This window comes from Triturus cristatus, chromosome 1_2, assembly GCF_964204655.1.
Source record: "Triturus cristatus chromosome 1_2, aTriCri1.1, whole genome shotgun sequence".
Lineage (NCBI taxonomy): Eukaryota > Metazoa > Chordata > Amphibia > Caudata > Salamandridae > Triturus > Triturus cristatus.
The window spans coordinates 944,816,582-944,840,822 of record NC_140580.1 but is presented as its reverse complement, the minus strand read 5'-3'; the positions used below and the strand labels follow the sequence as shown (position 1 = coordinate 944,840,822).

At 43.2% G+C, this 24,241-nt stretch overlaps 1 protein-coding gene across 2 annotated transcripts in view; it reads left to right on the top strand.

Annotated features, from left to right (window-relative positions):
- The window catches only part of LOC146868407 (prostaglandin G/H synthase 1-like), a 450,292-nt gene extending 427,099 nt beyond the window's left edge, over nt 1-23,193 (top strand). For both annotated transcript variants that reach the window (XM_085609940.1, XM_085609941.1), the window contains one exon: nt 22,791-23,193. In XM_085609940.1, the coding sequence (XP_085466066.1) occupies nt 22,791-23,152 (362 nt within the window). In that variant the 3' untranslated portion in view covers nt 23,153-23,193. The remainder of the gene's footprint in view (nt 1-22,790) is intronic.
- The last annotated feature ends 1,048 nt before the right edge of the window (nt 23,194-24,241 follow it).

Below are 24,241 nucleotides of genomic sequence, written 5' to 3'. Positions count from 1 at the left end.
CAAACGTATCAATCGAGGAGCATGTACTTGACTGGCTGGTTCCCATGTGCGTTCGTCTATTCCATACCCCTTCCAGTGTATCAAATATTGTAAACGGCGTCTACTCCGTCGAGAGTCAATAATGGATTCCACTTCGTATTCTTCCTCTCCGTCTAACAACACCGGAGCAGGTTGAGTAGGTAAACGAGTGCCGGGTTCCACAGGTTTTATCAGTGATACATGAAAAACGGGGTGTACCTTGATGGATTCAGGGAGTTTTAGTTCCATCGCCACCGGATTGATGACTCTAGAGATCGGGTAGGGTCCAAGGAACTTAGGTTTGAATTTACAAGACCCCTTCAATGGAAGATATTTGGTTGATAACCATACCTCATCCCCCTCCTTAAACTCCGGTTCTGTCTGTCTATGTCGATCTGCTCCTTTCTTGTAAGCTACCTTTGCTTGGTCTAAATTAGTCTGTGTCAGCTGATGTATATGTTGGATCTCGTGAATGAACTCACTAACTGCCGGTGCGTTACAAGATGATAAACTTGGAGAGAGAAAAGCCTTGGGATGGAAACCATACGAACAAAAGAAGGGCGTGTATTTCGTGGATGCGTGTTGGCTGTTATTATATGCGAATTCAGCCACCCACACCATCTTATCCCAATCGCTGTGTGAGTGTAAGGACTGACTCCGCACGTACTGTTCAAAACACTGATTGACCCTTTCGGTCTGCCCGTCTGTCTGTGGATGGTGGCTAGATGACAGTCTCACATCAATCTGTACTAAGGAGCATAGCTGTCTCCAAAATCTGGAAACAAACTGGGCACCCCTATCTGAAATTACCACCGAGGGGAATCCGTGTAACCTGACCACATGCTGTAAGAAAACAGCGGCAAGTTCCGCTGCAGTGGGTAATCCCTTTAGGGGGATGAAGTGAGCAGTTCCACTACGACTAACAGCGTGTTATGGCCCTTGGAAGTAGGTGGGAGTTCTACAATGAAATCTAACGACACCGTGTGCCATGGAAGAGGAGGAGTGGGAAATGGTTGGAGCAACCCTGTGGGGTTTTGATGAGATACCTTGCTTTGAGCACATACATGACAAGTCTTAACGTATTGCTCAGCATCTTTTCTTAAGGTAGACCACCAAAACCGGCGTCGCACATTGTCAATGGTTTTCTTAATTCCGGGATGACCTGCCAAAGGATGAGAATGACACCACTCTAAAGCTTGTTTTTGCAGGTCTGGTGTAGTAAGGACTATTCCTCCCTGTACATACGTAATACCATCCCTACTCTCATGTTCTACTGCTTTAAGCAGTTCCTGCCCCTCTTCACTTTGCTGTTCTCTCAATACATCCATAAGGAACTCCTTTTCAGATACTACTCCTATGATCTTGTCTGGCGGGATGATTAGGGGAGGTTCCACCTGCTCTTCTTGGAACTCGAACCTGAATCGAGACATGGCATCCGCCTTGCCGTTCTTTCTACCCGCCCGATATTGTATTGTGAAGTCATACTCACTAAAGAACTGGGCCCAACGGAGCTGTCTCATGGATAAGACCTTAGCTGATTTTAAGAATTGCAAATTACGATGATCTGTATACACAGTCACCGTATGTTTAGTTCCCAGCAGGTATTGTCGCCATTCTTCAAAAGCTTTCTTAATGGCTAATAATTCCTTGTCTCCCACAGCATAGTTCACTTCCGCGGGGTTTAATTTGTGTGAAAAAAAGGCTACAGGATGCAATTCTCCGGTGTGCTTATCCGCTTGTGATAGTACCCCACCTACCGCGACTTGAGAAGCATCTGCCTCCAACACAAAGGGATATCTCGGGTCTGGGTGTTGAAGTACTGGGGCTTGGGTGAATGCCTCCTTTAGTGTTCGAAACGCTTTATCGGCCTCAGCTGACCACACGAACAGAATCCCCTTCCTGAGCAACCGTGTGATAGGTGCCACTAATCCTGAAAAGCCATCGATAAAGCGCCGATAAAAATTGGCAAAACCAATGAAACGTTGGATATCTTTGACCCTTTGGGGAGCAGGCCACCGTGAAATGGCCTCCACCTTTTGTGGATCCATTCGCAACCCCTGGGGAGAGATAATAAACCCCAAAAAGGGAACCGACTGCACATGAAACGTACATTTTTCCAACTTGCAGTACAGCTGGTTGTCCTGTAAGCGCTGTAAAACCTGTCTTACATGTGGTATGTCTTCTTGTAGTGACTGCGAATATATCAACAAATCGTCGATATAGGCAATCACACAGACGTCCAACATGTCCTTTAGCACTTCATTTATAAAGAACTGAAAAGCAGAGGGCGCATTACATAGCCCAAAGGGCATTACCAAGTATTCGAAAAGTCCATACTTGGTACAAAAAGCCGTCTTCCACTCATCCCCCTCCACTACCCGTACCAAGTGATACGCCCCCCGTAAGTCCAATTTTGTGAACACACGGGCTTCCTTTACTCTATCTAGTAGAGCGGAGATGAGTGGAAGAGGGTATCTGTTCTTTATGGTTATTTTATTTAAGGCCCTGTAGTCTATGCAACAGCGTAGACCCCCTTCCCGTTTAGGGATAAAGAACAGAGATGAAGAAGCAGGGGATTTGGAGGGACGGATGAACCCTAATGAAAGCATGTTGTCTAAATATGCACGTAAATACAGGTTCTCCTTTTCAGTCAGGGAGTAGACTCGACTGAATGGTATCTTGGCTCCTGCTTGAAGATCTATACGACAGTCGAAGGGTCTTTGAGGCGGTAAGGAAGTGGCCTCCCTTGGGTCAAAAATAGTGCTTAAGTCTTGATATACCTCAGGCAACACTTCTTCCTTCTCGGTAATCATAATCTCCTTGTTTTGACTGACAGCTAGGGTATGTGCCTTGCAGAACTCTGGTCGAAACCGTAAAGTGGCCTTATGCCAGTCTATGAGGGGGTTATGTGTCCTTAACCAAGGTAAGCCTAGGAGAACAGGAAACTGCGGCGACTGGATTAGATCGAATTCCACCTGCTCGACATGATTGGGTTCTAGGAGAACCTTGATGGATTCGGTCTTATGTGTGATGGGTCCTGACTTTAACACACTCCCATCTATTGTGGTGACTGTCTCTCCATACCCTTTGTCTTGTGGTTGAATGTGATGTTCCTGAGCCCACGTCTTACCCATAAAGTTCCCCGAAGCCCCTGAATCCAGCATAATCTGAGTTTTAGCCTGTCCATGTTTCCAGAACAAATCAGCCGGGACAAAGAAGTGACCAGAAGAAGGCGCTAGGGGGTCGGAAGAAGAGACACTTGATGCAGAATAACCCGAAGTCCTTGTCTCACAGGTCTCCGGGCTTCCTAGTTTTCCGACTTCTTGCTTGGCACAGGCTTGGTGGGACAGGATCTCAAAAAGTGCCCCGCCTTACCACAATATAGACATAGCCTGTTTTCTCGCCGTCGGCGTCTCTCGTCTGGGGTCAGAGGTGCTCTCACAATACCAATTTGCATCGGCTCTGCTTCCTCTCCTGTAGAGGGGAAGTCAGGTTTTTTCTCCCTTATTGTCACCACCCGAACCTCTGTCTTTCCTCTCTCTTTCTTACGTTCCTGCAGACGGTGGTCTATTTGAACTACAAGATCTATGAGGTCTTTACAGGAACGGGGAAGGTCCACGATGTGGGACAAGGCGTCCTTGATCTCATCCCTCAGACCCCTATAGAACAAAGTACCTCGTTTTTCCTCAGGCCAACCTGCCTCGACGACTAATCGCTGAAAGGAAGTGATGTAGGTGGCAATCTCATTGGTCCCTTGCTTCAGGGAGAGCAAATCCGTATCTGCAGTGAGAGTATACGTATGCTTATCAAATAATTTCTTAAATTCATCTTTGAAAGCCCCATAGTTCTGTAAAAGAGGGTCATCTCTTTCTATTAATGGAATCGCCCAATTGGCAGCAGACCCCCCTAAGTACGATATCACAAAGGCTACCTTAGCCTGATCAGTGGGAAAACAGGGTGCTTTGCAAGTGAAATGCAATTGACACTGACTGATGAACGTGGCAAATTTGGAGGAATCACCAGTAAACCTCTCAGGCGGGGCAAGAGGGATGGATGGAGGAGTATTAACCTGTATTATGGGAGCGGAATCCCTAGAACTGCCTTCCCCCTGTCTCTCCCTCTGTATAGAATTCACCCGTAATGCCAACGCCTGGGTTTCTGCCTGGAGATTCCCAATCATGTTGGCGAGATCCGCCAACGTCACTTGTTGTAATTCCATGACGCCCGGGCAGAACACACCACGTGGGCTTCGCGTTCTGTAAGGATCTTACCCGGTCGAAGTTCTGCAGGGACGTCAAGGAATACCAGCTTCAGATGTAGAAAGGTCCCAACCTTCCACCCCAACCTACTGCCTCTATCAAGCCCTAGAGCGCAGAGGAGGTGGCGGAAAGAGGGGAAACAAAACAAGGATAGAGGGGGGAAACACAGGAGCTGCTGTCCTCTTCCTTCTACTGTGTCTGAGGAACTCTGTCTGTGTCCGTGAAACAGTGTTCTGCAAAAGGTAAAAAGAACAATATAAGTGACCCTAACACACCTACGATAACCCTGGGAAAAACCCCCTTGTGTAGCTTTTCCTATTTGGTTACCTTACTGCTAGACGCCTGCCAATATCTATAGAGTTGCACAAGAGAACTGGAGAGGTCTGGAAAGGCAAAAGCTAGTGCTAATCCCCCTTCATTACTGTAGTGGATGCAGTTCGTCCCTATAACAGAAAAGGAAACCATAGACTAGTCCATCAAAGGAGACTCTGAAGAACCCCAATTCCCCCTTTACCACTTATCTTACACGGGGAATCCGGAGGTCATCACGGACGAGGAATCTCGTCAGGCTCATGTAGAGAAGTCCTCAGCTTGGTTCCGGAGGAGGCAGCAGGGGAAAAGCTCATGCAGAAGGACGGGGAGAAGGTGGCGTGAGTTAGACAGGAGCCTACCTCAGGGATAACTGGTAGGTCCACAGCAGTCATCCGGGTAGGAAGGAGACAGGGCAGAGACACCCGGCCGGCCCGCGGGACAAAACCCGGCAAGGTGGGCGGAGCGCTCTGACCCTTGAGCACCAAGATCCCGAAACCGGAAGAGTAAAGTCCCGCTAAACCTTACAGAGGGAATCAGCAAAAAGCGGACTGAAGTACCAAAAAAAATAGGAAACAGAGCTCTGTTAGATGAGAGAAGACTCTCAATCGTACGCCCGCTAAAGGAACGTACCAACGACCACACACTATAAGGTCGGGGTAGCGAGGAAGTCCAAGCTCTACGAAACGAACGCCGAAGCGCCCACTCCCAGGGAAAACAGGAAACAGGAAGTCCAGGGAACAGCCTGCGGGGCAACACTAGAACGCGAAGCCCCGAGACTACCGGACGTCACGCTTTTCTACTGGCCTGACGCCATCGCGCATGCGCGATAGCTAGACGCGATGGGTAATTCGCTCCCAGCTTCATACCGCTGTTCCCGGCAATCATGACAGGCGGTGAGGAAAGTCGTAATATTCTTGGTGGGACCGCAGCGGTCCTGCCAAGCATTTTACTGCATCAAGACCGCCGTGCCACCACCAGGGAACGGCGGCTCCCTGGCAGAGTAGGCAGTCCCAGGTTAGCACCACCGCCAAGGTCATAATGTGGCAGTTGGCTGACTGTTACTGCCGCCCACCACAAGTCTGGTGGTCTGAGGACCACCAGACTCGCAATTACACCTTAAGGGAATTATTCCCACTCCAAGGACCTTTTTGAACACTAAAGGGCAACATTTACTATTCCCATTTCAATTTAACGTATCTAAGGGAATGTGCTCGACAATAAAGAGACAACATTAACCATTCCCACTGCAATAAAGCTTATCTCAAGATAGGGTTTGGCTGCTAAAAAGGTTAAATATACTATTTCTACTCCAAGATAAATTAAGTCAGGGAAGGTGTTGGAAACTAAGGGCCTAATTACGAGTCTGGAGGTCCCAGGACTGCCAGACTCGCGGGGGCAGGGCCCCCTGTGCTTCCACTTCATGTGGATGCACAAAGGAGGGCATAACATGTGCCCCCCGTGTTCATACACACCAGTTCCTGCATGGCATGGACCTTTGAGTCCATGGCATGCAGGAACTTTGTGCGGTCCCATTGCAGTGCCTTTTTCAAAGGCACCACTGCCTTTGAAAGGGGCATCGCCATGCCGCCCGCCAGACCACTTTAAAGTCATAATCTGAATGGCGACAATGAGTCTCCATGGTGTGGAGGCATGGCTGTGGTGTACTGCCTGCTCCCACACCTCCGAAATTTGTAATCTGCTCCTAAAGGGCCTACATTTACTATTTCCACTCCAATCTATCTCTGAGAAGGTGCTGTACACTAAGAGACAACATTGTCCATTCCCACTGCAATAAAACTTATATCAGGGAAGGTTTTGGACACTAAATGGATTCAATATACTATTCTCACTCCAAGATAGAATAAGTCAGAGGAAGTGTTGGCCACTAAAGAGGCAACATTTAGGGCCTCATTATGACTATGTCGGTGCATCGGGCCACCGTAGACATGAGGCAGTGCGGGCACTGCCACACCAGCAGTCCCTTGTCCCAGAACAACTGGGGAGGTTGGATCGCATTGCTCCCTGGCGTGGTTGCAGCGGTCTTAAGGCCACAATATGCTTGGCAAAGTATATTATGCGTTTCCTCACCACCACATTTTTAATGGCGATGCGACTGCCATGGAAAGTGTAGCGGTGAGGATGCATGCAGTGGGACACATGTTGTGCCCCCGCTGTCTGCATACACACCTAGTTCCTGCAGGGCATGGACTTGATAGTCCATGCCCTGCAGGGCCTGCCTTTGACGCTCCCATTGTGGTGCGTTTTTCAAAGGCACCGCCAAAGCACTGACTTTAAAAGTCATAAGCTGGTGGATGTTGTGTCTATGGCTTTGGTGGTCTCCGAACAGGGCGGCGGCGGCGTGGCTGCCAAGCTCCGAGATTGGCAAAGACATAATTAGGCCCTCACTATTCCCCCTTCAATCTAACTTAACTCAGGGAAGGTGCTGGACACTAAAGAGGCAACATTGACCATTACCACTGCAATGACATATCTCAGAAAAGGTTTTGAACAGAAAAAGGGTTAAATATTCTATTTGCACTCCAACTGGAAACAAGTCAGGGAAGATGTTGCACACTACATGGGCAACATTTACTATTCCCACTCCAATCTAAGTTAACTCAGAGAAGGTGCTGAACACCAAAGAGGCAACATTGTTCATTCCTATGCCAATAAAACTCATTTCAGGTAAGGTTTTAAACACTAAAGGGTGTGAAATATACTATTCCCACTTCAAGATAAAATAAATCGTGGAAGGTGTTGTACACCAAACAGGCAATATTTACTATTCCTGCTCCAATATAACTTCTAATAATGAAGGTGTTGGACACTAAGGGACCGATTCCGATGTCGTTTGGAAGGCCTCCGAATCGGATTTGACTTTCCCGGATCTGATTCATAACCCTTGTTTCAGACTGAATCGCACACAGGTCCGAACAACCAAGCACGATGCGAAGATCGCGTACGCGCCGACCAAATCGTTTCCAGGATCTGAACCTGTCCGTACAACTCGTTCATAGCCGAAACGGGCCGCGCAATGGGGCCGAATTCCAAACGATCGAGTACGATGCACGAATCGGACAGCCACTTCGCCTCGGTCTCAGCAAGACGAAGCGGCTGTCGGAATTGTACTTTGGGGGGCCGTAGAAGGTCCCCATACACCCGGGGCCCTCCGAATCTGTTGCGGGGGTGTGCCCATCGGTGCCCCCAATCCAGGCATGCACAGTGTGGCGGGCACCATGGGGTGAATGCTTTTTTCCCACCCAGCCCTTTTTGCTATGGGAGCCTGTGCACGCGTCTGTACACAGGCTCCCATAGAGTTCAATGGGAGTCCGAGCAAACCGAGTCCGTAAGCATACAGCTGCATCGTACTCGCTAGGAAAGCCCTCCAGATCCGAGTCGTACGGAGGGCTTTCCTAGCGATTCGGATTCGGGCCGTACATCAATAGAAGAAACCCAAAATAAAGCACACTAAAAAGTTAACATTTACCATTACCACTACAATATCAACAAAGTGAATATAAAATATATGTAAACATCTAATAAAAACATTTATTCCAAATAAAATAACATTTCATAAACCTAAATGTTTATGATCCATATAACTTGAAAAATATATTTCATACAAAATTGGATACAATATTTATATATAAATATATTTAACACAGTACAATATTTGAAAACATAATACAAATATAAGTAAAATTATGTTAATAATTATAATATAGTTTTAAAAAATATATAAAATACCTTTTAATTTATTTTTTATAAATAATACTTTTGAATTAAAAACATAGGAATGTATTACGTTTTAAAAAATATTTTTCCTATTTATCGTACAATTTACCAAATATTTCAAATTTACTATCATCTTAACATTTTTTAACAATTTGTTTAATTTTTACAACATTCAAACACTATTTTATTATAATGTTTATAAAAATATATATTTTAATTATGATAAATTGATAGTTTATAAAAATAATAATCATATATTTCATAAATATCACATAACACTAGTTAACTATGAAAAAAATCCCACACCCTATTCCACTATTAATCCAACACCCCACTCCAAAAAAGTCAACATTAAATTTAATAAATGCACATCTAAAAATAAAAACAATTTTTTTTTTTTAAATACTCCCCACCCTTATTCCCTATAAACCAGCATCCCCCTCCTAAATTTAATTTTTTCACTTTACATTTTTTAATAAACTTAAAAATGTATACACTAATACATTTTTTTTAAATACTCACCACCCCTATCCCCTATAAGCCCAACATTCTATACTATTATTTAGTATACTATACTAAATGTGAAAAAAATACAATTGCAAAACAAATTCTTATAAAAGGAATTGCTCAAAAAAATTATAAACAATTACTATATAAATACATTAAAACAAAAATACAATATGTTACACACTATTTACCACCCAAAAAACGATATTGTTAACAATATTAACTACATCGATACTAAACACTTATACAACTCTTAAAACAATATTTTTGACTACGATATTTGTCACAATATTCTTGACACATTATTAATGTTAGACAACATTTTTTATTAAATATTTTTTCTGAATACCGTAAGTTTACCTACTTGCTAGGCCCAAACCTCGCCTTTTATTACATGTAATTCACCCCTACGTTAGGCCATAGGTAGCCAAATGGGCAGGGTGTAGTGTTTTTAAAAAGTAGATGCGTTTTGCAAGTCCTGGCGGTGAAAAAATGATTAATTCATTTTTCATTCAATCAAGGCCTAGCTCTCCCATAGTTTAGCTTTGGAGCTGCCTTGTAACACTTTACAAGTGTAACTTCCAATAATTGGGAGTACATAAAAAATTGGATTATGATGTCTTTGGACTCACAATTTAAAAACACATTGTTTGGTGAAGTTGCCGTTTTCTCTCTTGAACCATTCTCTGCCTCGAACTGTCCATAGAATACACAACTGAGTTGGATGACAGTTGGGCTTTGTGAATTCACTCTAGCCAAATACACACAAAGAGAGCTGAGGTGTGCCCTGCATATCCTGATGGCCTATCACCAGGCTGATGAGCCTTCCTAAGCAAGTGTGGTGGGAGGAGTTTACACTTGCACCTGAATAAGGCTGTGCTTGTTCCCCACACAAAGAGCTGCATAGCCCCATGTAGTGTGTCTGGAGCCAGGAAGGTCCTGTGTACTACGAAGACTTTTCTTTGAAGTCTCCCTACTTCAAAGGCTAAAATGGTATAAGTACTGCACCTCTGACACCATATATGCTCAGAACACTTCTGGACTGAGGACATTTTGCTGGGAAGAAGAGCTGTTGTGGTGTTTGGAGAGACTGCCACTTTGCTGTTTGCTGTGCTGTGTGGCCTGCTGATTCTTGCCTGGGTGTGAGAGGACTGGATTTTACGCATATATCCTGCTTTCTGAGGTTCTCTAAGGGCTTGACTGAGCTTGCCTCCTGTTGATGAAGTCTCAGGGACATTAAATACTTCGCCTGCATCTTGCTACTAGCACCTGGGCTCCACTGCTGTGAGTCCTGCCTTGCCAAGTGGTGCCAATTCTAGTCCTGGGCCCGTGGAGGTGAATTTGGTGCTGAAGCCAAGAAACCGACGCATCAACTCCAAAGCGTCAGTTTGAAACCGGCACATCCCTGTGAAATCGATGCATCATCTCTGCCTGCACTGAAGCCATGGAACACTGCTTGCCGAGTGCATGATGCAATGACTTTGAGTTTCAAAGCAGCTCTGAATTTGCCGCAGCACCTCTGAAGAACCGCTCCTGCGTGGTTCATGAGCACCGCCTCACCGAAGTCTGTGATGCACTGCTCCCACTCTGACGCATCCCGGGCCCTGCATTGCTTCCAACTGATGCATTGCCTTCAGCCCTGTGGTTCGACTTCTATGCTGTAGAATCAGCACATTGTGCTGTTGACATCAATGCATCATCAACACCGCATCATCATTAGGAACTGAGGCCTCGCAACTGACGCATCACCTCCTCTGCGCAACGCAACTCACCGTCCCTGAGCGGCAAAGCTTCAACAATCCTGCACCACCTTAATGAACTGACGCATCGCCTGCATCCACGACGCCTCACCGCCTCTGCACCACGCATCATATTCAATGTTCGATGCATCAAAGGTACTGCATGATTCCTGTTTCTGGTTTGCACTCCATCGCGGTCGGGCTGAACTTTTGAATTTGTCCCAGTCAAGCATGACCAGATAGCCCCAGTAGGAGCTATGGACTTCTAAGCACTGCATTTTGATTTAATCTTCAAAAATTCATATCTTGACTTGTGTATGTTGGATTTTTTGTCATTGTAGTCTTACTTTACACAGATAAATATTGGCTATGTTTCCAAACTGGTGTGGAGTACGTTTGTGTTGTTTTCACTGTTACTTTGAGTGTGTGGCACAAATACTTTACACATTGCCTCTTTAGTTTAGCCTGACTGCTCTGTTCCAAGCTACCAGAGGGTGAGCACAGGTAAACGTTTAGGGCCTCATGTAGGAAGCCAAATACCCGTCGGTAACGGCCGATTTTCGGTAATTATACCGTTACCGACCGGTATTTTGGCTTTTGAGATGTAGGGGGAGTATTTCATGATTCGGTATTTACCGAATCGGTAAAATTACCGAATCGGTAATATTACCGATTCGGTAAATACCGAATCATGAAATGAGATGTAGGGGGAGTGTGTGGTGGGTGTGGGGATTCGTTATTTACCACCAACTAAAGGTTGGTGGTAAATGACGAATAGGTGAAAAAAAGCATTTTTGTGCACGTTTAAGTGTGCAATGTGGCAGACATACATGCCCTTAGGGCATGTATGTGCGCCACATGTGCACACATGGCCGAATCAGGGGTGCAACAGGGTGTCAATTTGACACCCTGCCACCCTTGCATGTGCTCCCCCATTACCGAATCGGTATTTACCGATTCGGTAATGAGGCATACCTTCCCATCAATGGGAAGGTATGCCTCATTACCGAATCGGTAAATACCGATTCGGTAATTACCGAATTTCTACGAATCGGTAATTTTTACCGAATGAATACCTACATAGCATTTACCACTTCATAAATACCGAATCGGTATGATTCGGTATTTATGAAGTGGTAAATGCCAGGCCACCTACAGAAGGCCCTTAGTGTGTACTACACTTACCCTGAATAGAATGTGTGTCCCTACTTGTACAGGGTGCATACCTCTGCCTACTAGAGACCCCATTTCTAACACCCGATAAGACAAGTACTACTTATTGGCTCTCCCACATATGCATGGTCATATTAATGGTGGCACCATAGCCTAGTTATAGCTCCATCACTGGTCAGTTCAGTAGAAACCTAGGTATAATCCTAAATCATGATACATCTATAGGCAGTCAAGTTAAACGTATTACTTCTTCCTGTTTTACCATACTCAAAACAAGAGAAAATGTAAGCATACTGTAAGAAATTGGGTTACTTGTTAACTCCTACCACAATCCTTGTCCGTGTAAGGCACAAGCAAACCCCAAATTAAGCTGTACTCAACCCCCTGGTAGTTTGGCACAGAACAGTCAGGCTTAACTTAGAGACATTAGGTAAAGTATTTGTGCAGCACTTCAAACAGTAAAACGGTGAAAATGCCACACACAAAGATCCCACACCAGGTTAGAAAAATAGAGCATAATTTAATAAATAAAATAAGACCAAAACAACAGAAATCCAATCCATAATACTGGAGTTATGTGTTTTTAAATATGAAAGTGAAAAATATCACCCAAAAGCATAGAGCACCAACCGTGGAAATCTGGTCGCGCCTGACCGAGTCAAACGTTCAGGCCGACTGCAATGGATCGTGGGTCTGATACAGTACCAGATTAGTCAAGCTGAAGTTTTACCTTCTCAAGTTTTGTGCCAAGAGTCCGGTTCATGTTGGAGAGGGTCACAGGGAAACCAGGAGAACATCACAGGCTGATTTCGGTGTGGAACAAAGAGTGTCATGTAGTTCCTATAAATTAATGTAGGGTCTGTGCGTATAGACAACATAAACTATGGTATTGGTGTCCAGATTGATTCCACCCAAGGTATATGTTCGCCTGTAGACCAGCTCGTTCACAGAGCAATTATAAGCCCCCCGAACCAAGGGGAGAATAGTGTCTGGCAGCTATCGAACATGACAACCCTGACCCCTCAGGAATCGTGGAAACAGTAGAGCACTTTTTGCTCAGTCACTCATGCTCACTTAGTCTCAGAGAGATACATAGAATAAACAATGGGGTCAATTTTCAATAAGCATTAATTGAACCAGTGTCTTTTTAGTATAAAATATGTGTGCTGCAACAACCATTGGACAGAAACAGATATATAAGATGGGGGGCAACAACAGAGTAAATAAAAGGTGGAATTCTACCATGGTGCTAAAACAGTGAATATATGCAGGCATAGAGACACATAGCAAAAATCCGGTGTACTCCTACTATGCGGACCCTACGTGTACTTAAGTGTACCTAGCATGTATATGCGTGTAAAGCCAAGAATCCTCCTAGGAAAGAACCAAACCCTTTACCTGATGGTAGAGAACGAAGGATCCCGTCTTGGTCTCCAGTTGGACACCCTGCAAGGGATGCCACACGACTGAAAGTTGGAGTTTCTGCGAGCAGGAATCTCAGCGTCTTGTGTTAGCATGGAAGTTTCTCCTCTGGTGTATCCAGTGAAGATGTAATTCTTTTATACCTAAAAGGTGCCCTCAGGGGTTCTACCTAGATATGTAATGGTACTGTGGGCCTATCATCCAAGGATGACAATAGCGGTGAAATTTTTACACAGTTATTATAGAGAAGATGGTTATCCTGCTCTGTGATACTTAGAATGCTTATGCATAATAAATTAGGCTGGTTTTCGAAGACCACCACTCAACATTTATTCGGCACATAACTAGGTAAACGATCAACACCAGAGCCATTATGTAGAACAAGGTAGGACAAATATTGTTAAAAGGTTGTAAAGCTACTAAAGGCCACATTGTACTTAGGTACATTGGGGCTCATAACAAGAGCAGGCCAGGCGTCGCAGATGGGCAGGCTGATGTCTCATGTTGGCAGTCAATGTTGCAGTGTGATGAGATGGGCTGCCGGCGTCTCGCACTGATTTCCAGTGTAAGCAGCGCGGTCTCTGTGCAAACTACTTGGTTTGCGTTTGTGGAGAGCCCAAAAGTTTGATTTGAGCGTTTTGAGCCACACCAAGGGTCCAGAACCTGAGGGGCACCACTTTGGGGTTAGGAATTCGCTGCAACTATGTGCATGAGCTGGTTGTAGAGCCTTTTAGGTCTGTGAGGCTCATATCAGGGGCCCAGCAGACTAGCCATTTGAGTCACACTGAGGTCCTGCGTTCAAGATGAAGTTGCAGGTCCAGTTCTTCTTCCCCAGGGGAGAGGGCGGCAGGTCAACACATTAGGGAAGCAGATCCTTTTACATTAGCAGCCCAGCAGAGTTGTGGTCCTTGTAGCATCACATCAGTCCTTCTTGGCAGAGTATCCACGGGTCAAGAGTGTACTGAATAGTTGGTGTCCGAGGTCCAGTATTTATACCCCGTTGTGCCAAAATAAAATAAAAATATCCATCACACCAGCATGCCAGCACTTGTTTTACCCCTAGAATGGAAAGTGTTCAGTTAGACCCAGTTAGTTATAAATTATGCTTCCAAACCAGAGGTGTTCACATTTTTCCTTTGGGCCCATGTGGTATAGTTTGGAGTTTGCATGAGGACATAAAGTACCCTTGGACAAACATTATTAGGATATTGCAAATCACCAGTGAGTTCCATAACCATTTAGAGAAATGAGGCCAAAAGCTGAGTTCATTTATAAGGTCCTGGAACTCCGAGGTGACTTGCAGTATGCTATTTACATATGGAAAGGGTATTTTATTCGAATCACTGACATAATATCGTCCACATCAATACGTGTTACATAAATAGTGTATTAGAAAATATCGATTTCAAAAATATTGTTTTCCTATATTTATAAAGGTAAGTACAAAAATATTTTTTTTTTAAATAGTTTCACGCTAATATTTTTACAAAACAAACCAGAATATCATTTTTAAGAAATATATGGTTTAAAATAGTGAATAATAAATATCTCACTATATAACAATAATTTAATGTAGATTAATGCAAAACATGTAATAAGTTAGCAAAACATTTAAATTTTGAAAAGAAACTAAAATTTACTATAAATATTTTTTCATGATTTAAATATAAATTATAAATAAACAAATAGTACAAAATTAAACAATTAACCCAATAATAATACTAAATATATTTCAACAATATTAAAATGGTATTAAAGTCACAGAATAATAGATAAAGGGCCACACTACTACGTAGGTCGGAGTTGCCTCCAACCAACACCGTAGCGGTCTCTGGACAGCTCAACCTCCGGTAGGCAGTCCCGACACTGCAATTACAATTAGACCGCACATAGGAGCTTATTACGATGTTGGGCGGAATCACTTCTGCTCGACACTGCATCGGTCATGGGAACGACCGACACCCGGTCGGCAGTCCCGACCGCCCCATTACGATGCAACCGAACACTGTTTGGTCGCATTCCTATATTTTACAATGGGAGCATGCATTCCAGTCGTTAACTGGCCGTAATGCATGCTCCCATTTTTATCCCTGCACCCCGTGGCAGGCATCTCAAGGTGCCTGCCACAGGGAGCAGGGATCAACAGGGTGGCACCCTCGACCTCCAACCGGAGGCAGTGCACCAAATGGGGCCCTGCTGGGGGCCCCCAAATATGCTTTCCAGCATGGTTTCCATGTCGGACAGACCGGAATCGAAACCATGTCGGAAACCGCCATCGTATTCTCTAGGCTGGAAAGGCCCCTTGCCGCATTTCGACTGGCGGACGGGCTCTCCGAGCCCTTCAGAAGCTAGCTGGAATGACCGGTTGTATTCCTTTCCGATCGCCTCAAAAAAATGAGGCGGTTGGAAAGGAATCCAACTGGCACATTATGATAAGGCTCGGAAGCATCATAATCAGCCACATGGTGCGGCCGCATACTCCTAATTCTCCATGGGAGCTTTTGCTACAGCCATAAACTGCCCGTAGCACAAGCTCCCATAGAGAGATGAGAGATTCTGTTTATCCCTAAACCGCATGGCAGGCACCTCAAAGTGCCCTCCACACTGTCCAGGGATTAACAGGGGGCAATATAGGTGCCCCCTTAGCCCCCAAACGGAGGCCGCAGGGTGAAGGGGGCCCAAGATCGTAATCTCGACGGGCTTATTCAGTCCATCAGAATCCAGCCAGAATGACCAGCCAGTTTCCCTTTCGACCACCTACATTGTAATTAGGCAGTCGGAAATGAAACCGTAGATGTCGGTCGGAAATCAATTGAAATAGGCCCCATAGTATTTCTAGTCCAGTCTATGCAACAGTAGAAAAAGCTTTGGACTTCTGAGGGATAACATTTACTATTCCTACTCTAATCTGTGCAACAGTAGGGAAAGTAATTGACTTCAGAGAGATAACATTTACCACTTCCACGCCTCTCTTTGCAACAGTAGGGAAAGTATTGGCCTCCGGAGGGGTAACATTTACTATTCCCACTCCAGTCTATGCAACAGTAGGAAAAGCCTTAGACTCCAGAGGAGTAACATTTACTATTCCCACTCCACTATGTGCAACAATAGGGAAAGCATTGGACTTTGGAGAGGAAGCGTTTACTATTCCCACTACGGTCTGTGCAACAGTAGCGAAAGTGTTGGACTCCAGAGGGGTAAAATGTACTATTCCCACTCCAGTCTGTGCAACAGTAGGGGAAGCGTTAGACTCTGGAGGGGTAACATTTACTATTCCCAATCCCATCTATGAAACAGTGGGGAAAGCATTCAACTTCGGAATGGTAAAATTTACTATTCCCATTCCAATCTGTGCAACAGTAGGGAAAGTGTTGGACTCTAGAGGAGTAACATTTACTATTCCCACTCCAGTCTATGCAACAGTAGGGAAAGCATTAGAATTCGAAGAGACAACATTTACTATTCCCACTCCAGCCTGTGCAACAGTAGGGAAAGCGTTAGACTCTGGAGGGGTAACATTTATTATTCCCGCTTCAGTCTGTGCAACAGTAGGGGAAGCATTGGACTCTGGAGGGGTAGGGAAAGGGTTGGAATCCAGAGGGGTAACATTTACTATTCCCACTCCAATCTGTGCAACAGTAGGGAAAGTGCTGGACTCTAGAGGAGTAACATTTACTATTCCCACTCTAGTCTGTGCAACAGTAGGGGTAGCATTATGCTCGGGCGGAGTAAAATGTATTATTCCCACTCCAGCCTGTGCAACAGTAGGGAAAGCGTTAGACTCTGGAGGGGTAACATTTATTATTCCCGCTTCAGTCTGTGCAACAGTATGGGAAGCGTTAGACTCTGGAGGGGTAACATTTACTATTCCCAATCCCATCTATGAAACAGTGGGGAAAGCATTCGACTTCGGAATGGTAAAATTTACTATTCCCATTCCAATCTGTGCAACAGTAGGGAAAGTGTTGGACTGCGAAGGGGTAAAATTTGCTATTCTCTCTCCAGCCTATGCAATAGTGGGGACAATATTTCACTTCAAATAAATACCATATATTAAACGGTACCCTATTAATTTTATATAAATCTAAAACTTTTCATATAAACATTATTTAACTGAAGTAAAAATTATATACATAAAAACAAATAAATAATTAAAATAATTATTAAATAATTTAATAATGAACTATCAATTTAAAAAAATTGGACATTATTTATTTAGTAATTAACTTACCACACTGTACCCCCCAAACCTAGAAGCCCACACTAGACCTATAACTAAAATACATACATGTAACACAATTAATATAATTAACTGCTTAAATAACAAATTAATCATTCATTGATCAATTAATTCATTATTTATCAATTAAAGTTATTTATTAAGTTATGTATTAATTATAAATTAGCTTCACACCCTTTCTCCCAACAAACCCACCAACCCCATCTAACAAATAACTTACAAAAATATAATTATTACAAAATGTAGATAATTAATAATCAATAAATAATTAGAATTCATTATTTGTGACTTTCAGACCCTATGTCCCTAAAAATCCAGCAATACCCTCCTAACAAATGACTTAAAAAATATCATTACTATACAGTTTACATAATCAATTAATTAATAATAAAATAATTATACTTCACTTCACTCTCTACACCCCTACAAACCTAGCAACCCGCTATGAAAACATAAATCACTATTATAATTAAGGCTCCCTGTTTTCCGTATTTACTGATTTTTGAAGATAAATAAAGACAGAAAACATTTATTTTCTTGTCTGTATTTATTTTCAAATGTGGATAAAAACGGAAATTGGGATGCTTTTTGAGGAATTCTAAATACTGACTTCCATGACTACCAGGCCAATAGTAGTGTGGATTGAAAGCAAAGGGGGTAAAAAAAAGAAAGGAATTTTAGTAAAGAGGCCTTAACAGCAGTAGATCTGCACAAGGCTGATACTGAAAGGTACATATTTTCTAATAAGTGCATTGATATATCTTCTGCGGGTGTTTACAGCATAGGCATTCAAGCATGAGTGAATATTTACCAGTTAAATAAATGTGGAATTATACTAATTTCAGCTTAATTGTTCCACAAAACCCAAAATAAATGTGGCTAAATACAGATAAAATTAGCAAAAAATACATATGGATAAATAACAGACGGAAATGTCAAAAAAATAAATACCATAAAACCGTCAGCCCTAATTATAATTACATTAAAAAATATAAATAACTTAACATTAAACACTATATTTAAACTTATTAACACTTATACACACAATAATAACCCAAATAATTAATATATAAACGTACACACATAAAGATAATTTAAAAATGTTATTGTTTGCAACTATATTATTGAAAACAATATTTACAGCAAAGCTATTCTTAAAAACAAAAATACTTACCTAAAAAATCAATATTCTTGACAATATTTCTGCATCACAATATTGTTGTCACAATATTTTTTCTCTGATATTTATGCAACCGATATTTCCAAACTTTACATTTTCTCCAGACACCATTTTATTCCTTATAGTACATGGTCACACCATCACTGGTCCTACAAACACTTAAATATGTGGTGTTTTACTCTTTCTGGTGAAAGAGATAGTTTGGTAGCAGACATGAAAAGTAAAAGTAGTGCGCACACCAAAAATTATTTAATAATTTTCATGCAAAATAGATAATATCAGTTAAATGCGAGCAAAATTTAAAAAAAATACTGCTGTGCAGAAAGTGTAGAAAAGCGCAGAGAGATCTATCTTTTCTGGAATAACTTATAGTGTTAAAAAAATAAACGTGACAATAAATATCTTTCTGCTGATCATTTTAGAAAAATGGATCAGAAATCCCGTTCTTGTTTTAATTGTTCAAACTGCAGCAGTATTTATGCTCTGTGAACTACCGGTCTTTCACCTTGATTGTCTCTTGCAGGAGTCATTATGATGTCACAACTCAACCGTCATAACTTATTACAGCTGACCAGCTAGGTGATTTGGCTATTACATGTGCCTAGAGAAGTCACTACGACTGAAATAAGGAAATTAGAGATTGGCTTCTGAACAGGGATTGCAAGCTCCCATATATTATACCAATGTTAGCAAACAGTCATGAGTCTGAGTGGTTGCCCCTTGTTCTCTTGCTTTTGCTGCCTGTTGGAAAGTGGATTATTAGTAGGGGCAAATGTAGGTCTGCCACTGGCAATAAGGCCACTAACACAGTCTAGGGCTCAGAATAGGTCTTAGAAAATTATTCCCATGCTCATCCCTTGGTAACGTGGCTGCGAGCAGGAAGGCTTTACTTCAAAGACAGGTATGTAAAGCATTTAAAAACACCAATTCAGTAAATAATTAAGAGACAACACAAAATATAAATCCAACACCAATTTATAAAAATAGGAAATATGTTTTTCTTTCAAATGACACCAAAACAAAATAGAATCCACTGTAGGGAACCAGAGATTTAAATGTTTAAAGATTAGTCACTTTCTGCTGCTTAGAAATCAACAGTGCTCCTATTTGTCATTGTGTGGCTTCTGACAGGGACACATTCACCTTTAGAAATTGTTCTGTAGGATCTCTCACCAGTCTTGTACAGCCCCCTCCAGCAGGCTGGTTCCTGTTAGAACTCCTTCCTGAAGTTTTTTGTGCGGGTCCCAAAGTATCCAACACAAAATCCAAGGTTCTGGAATCTACAAGAGGGTCCTTGAAAGTGTGAGACTTCAATTCCCACACTCCACTTGAACAAAACCCCTTACAAATCCACTGGTAGTACTCCAGGCTGGGGATTCTTTTGGTGATGTTCCAGGTGAGCTCTGTTAACCTGTAGCTTGCAGGGAGTCCACCCCTTGGTACTTTTGAAGAAGGTTTGATCCACAGGGTTGTAGTTTCAAATGGTGCACAAATGCGCAAACTTCAGAGTGCAGGCCTTTGGAAATACACATCACTCTTCAGCGCAGACCCTTCTGATTCTCTTAAGTTTCCATCAGCAGATCTGAGAGGCACCGCCCCTCTCAGATACTTATTCAGTGTTCTCTGGGGTTAAGCAGGAGGGCATTCCTGTCCAATGAGCTGCAGGGTTCCACCCAAAGGTTTGACCACTTCTTGCGGAGTGTGGCAAAATGCTAACCCAGAAACCACTATTCTTTCAAAATTCAATATGCCAGAATTTTCAGCCGGGAGAGAAGACCTGGCTAGACACACCCCTAGGATGGCTTTTCTCCATAGTCCCTCCCCCTTGCATCTGCTCATTCCTTCCTTAATCCTAGCATCTGGCTGTAGGTGAACAGGGGTCCTCCCCTTCGCTTGAAATTCATGATTTATGACTCCTCCCCCTGCTCTGGCATTCCTATGCCCAGCAACCTCTCCTCCCCGAGAGGCTTCCTAACCCCAGGGGTCATTTATCACCTCTTCAAAGCAGCCAGGCTCACCCACTTATCTCTGACCAATCGGGGCAGAGCAGTACAGTGTTGAATTTTGGCTTACAGTCAAAAATTGTCTTGCCTGTACATTTTCCAATAAATTCAACAATACCATATTGTTGTATTTATCATTACTATTCTACTGAGTCCTTTAATCCTAGTTTTATGGCTTTTCTTACTCCAGTTATTAACTAATAACCTTTTCCAATGTTAACCTATGGCATGGGATGTGCAATGGAAAAGGTGACTTGGCCATTTTTCCAGCTCCAGGGCTTATAAAAACATATTTTATAGGTACTGTACATATATCTACAGGACCCCACAGATCCTCTCTCCACAGTGCTCCTACCACCAAAGTCGATTTTGGGCAGCACTTCATCACAATGTTGGGAGAGAAATGTGCAATATCACTTTACCCAGGGCATATAAAGCTCATTTTATAAGGGTCTACCTTATAGATTCCTGACCCCCCCCACCCCTGGGACACCTAGGGGAGACCCTGAGGGTACCTAATATGCCCAAACTTTGTAGGTTAAACATTTTTAAGTGCCCCAAACAAAAGTCGAGTTTGGGCACAATTTACTTTTTAACCCCTTCGCTGCTGCGGACATTCCGCTGCAGCGCTGGGGGGGGCAGGGGGGCAGCGCGGCGGGCCTGTGCTCATGACGGAGCCGCTCCGTCATGAGCCACAGTTGAGCTGTGCTCATGACGGAACGGTTCCGTCATGACTCCGCCCATTTGCGTTGTCGCCCCGCACAGGCGGGGAAACAGCGCCGCGCAGGCGGAGCGGCCGCCGGCAGGATTGTCATGACGGAACCGTTCCGTCATGAGCACACGACAACCGTGGCTCATGACGGAACGGTTCCGTCATGAGCAGGGAAGGGGTTAAAAGCAGTCCTGCCACACAGTGCCACTTTTAAAAATACCTCAGGCTTCAGCAGTGCACACATGCAAGTGCAGAAAGGTCTGCTAGCCTCTAAACTGCCATGCCCTGTTATATATACTAGGGACTGATAGGTAGTTTCAATCCCCCTGCCCTAATAGGTACTAGGGCCCTATGGGGTAGGTCATGCCAATCACAGAGGTACCCCAACCCTTAGTAAACCCTAGTGTATGCAGGTGTTTTCTGCATAGCACTGGCCCTGGGACTGGTTAGGCAGAGCCCAGGGTCAGTCAGAGTCAGTTACCACCAGTACCAGTCAGCAAAAAGTTGGGGGGGGTGCCCAGGGCACAGGATGACTTTGCAACACTGTCCTTTTCTCTTCTCTCTATAAATGTGACCTTCTCTTTATACTTTCTGGGTCTGCTACATCTGCTCTTACTCTCTCGATCTGTTTCTCCTCACTTTCTCCATCTCAGTGTAATATCCTTCCGCCTCATATGATTGCATTTTGCTTGTATATCGTTTGTGTTTCAAGACTCAAACTCTAGGACTATGCACACCTAGATTTGAGGTTGTAGCTGAAATTATTCCTCAAGTCAACGGATCATGCAAGGTAACTCTGTAAGCAAGCTAAAAAAGCGAAACGTCAAGTGGACCCTGTATGCAACTTGAAATACACTCACAAAATAGGAGCTTGATATTGAACGAGGAGCAGCATAGAATCAGACAGAAATACAAGACTCACTTTTTAGACGACCTTCCGTTTTTTTTTTTTACATAATAATACATATCCCAATGACCCCATGGGAGAAATGACGAAAAATTGATCGTATTTGAAAAATTAAATCTAGAAATGTGCACCTACTACTCATATTAGTTAATGTCTGTCAAGGTGAAAATACTCTTGAACTGTAAAACGTGTGTGCACTCACATGCTCATCATCACATAATTTTGATTTACAAGCAAATGAATGCCCTTGCAAGTTATTATTTATGTGTGATATTTTACATGATGTGAATTGCCTGCCTCATTAATGTCCCTAGTGTATAAGTTATGCACAACCTGCGGCTGCTCCCAACAATTATTTTTATGTTGTTTTAGTTATATTAGATTCCTGATTTTACTGAATTAAATTACCACTCTCTTGCTTTACCTCTCCTGAACCTGACCTCATATCATGTTTATTGATTGTCAGTCTCTCCTAAACCTGTGCCTTGGTTTCCAAATGTTGATTTTTTTGTCAGCTACTATTAAAGGTTGGTACCACAAATACGTACAAGAGCTAATTACAAATTCTCATTGTTTCATACAGGTGAAAAAACTTTGTCAAAAGAACTAGAGGAGCTGTATGGACATATTGATGCGATGGAATTTTTTCCAGCGTTGATGTTAGAAAATCCTAAAGAAAATGCAATTTTTGGAGAGAGTATGATAGAAATAGGAGCCCCATTTTCTCTCAAAGGACTCTTGGGAAACCCCATCTGCTCCCCGGCATACTGGAAGCCCAGCACCTTTGGGGGCAAGACTGGTTTCGATATAGTAAACACTGCATCCTTACAAAGACTTGTGTGCCTGAATGTGAAAAACTGCCCTCCAAATGTGGCTTTTCATACACCAGACTGTGAAGATGAAGAAAAGGGGTATACGGGGGCAAAGCGTTCCACAGAGCTCTAGCACCTGGCTACAAATATATAATAAAGTTATTACCTTGTGTTCTCGGGGTGTGTTCTTTTCAATTGGGTGGTTATTTTGTTGACTTTACACCTTGTTTCGTCAACGCCTGCCAGGGGCTGAAGAAAATAAATAAATGTAGCTGTCTATGAAAGTTACTAGTTTGAAAAGAGAAATATAGGCCTGTAAATGTAGAGGTTATTTACAGTCTGTTATTTGTGTTCGAACTATACTTGAAAGCATCCTCGTACTATATTGCCCAGTCTGGAACCACTTCAGTTTCTGTAATGTGATTACAGTCAACTTGTTGACACACTTACGATATGATAATTACCAGAGGTGGTCACTACGGAACTCGTCATGATTGGCCGGCTTTTGAAACGATTGATGGGACGGAGATGGCATAAGTATGTAATCCTGTTTATTAACGGAAAAGCGAGCACTCCTGCTGAACGACGCAACGCTATCTGCCACTGTCTCCGACAGCCAACGGTATTATCATGGAACACTGAGACGTCACGGCTGGCAGGAACTGCACAAGGCTCAGGCTCGCGCAGCACGCGCCAGTAAGTTTGACAACCACGTTTTAACCATATAGCATTCCTGCGTCCTCAAACAACATCGGTAAATGCGACAGTACCTAACTGTAACAAAAGAAAACAAGACGGAAAGCAAATAGCACCCTAAAGTGAAGTGGTGTGACCATGGGCTAAACATAACAAGCATTGGCATAGCCAATAGGTCTCGCTTTTGGGACCTTATAAGTATTTAGTTATATAGCACAATATCTTTGGTGCAACAACAACTGTTGCATGGCAAAACACTTATAAGGTCCCAAAGGCGAGATCTATTGGCTATGCCAATGCTTGTTGCTGTTTTTGTGGTACTGCAATATATAGGGATGCTATTTGTCACAGTTTACAGTTTGGATTAGATCATTGATGACACTATTGTTCATAGGATCACAATGTCTCCAGTGACAACTTCTTGCTGCCCAGGTCATGCCGAGGGGATCCTTTTCCGGTGGTTCTGCTGTCCTGATCGAGCCGATGGTCCTGCTGCAGTTGTCTCCTCCCTTTGTGTGTGTGGTTG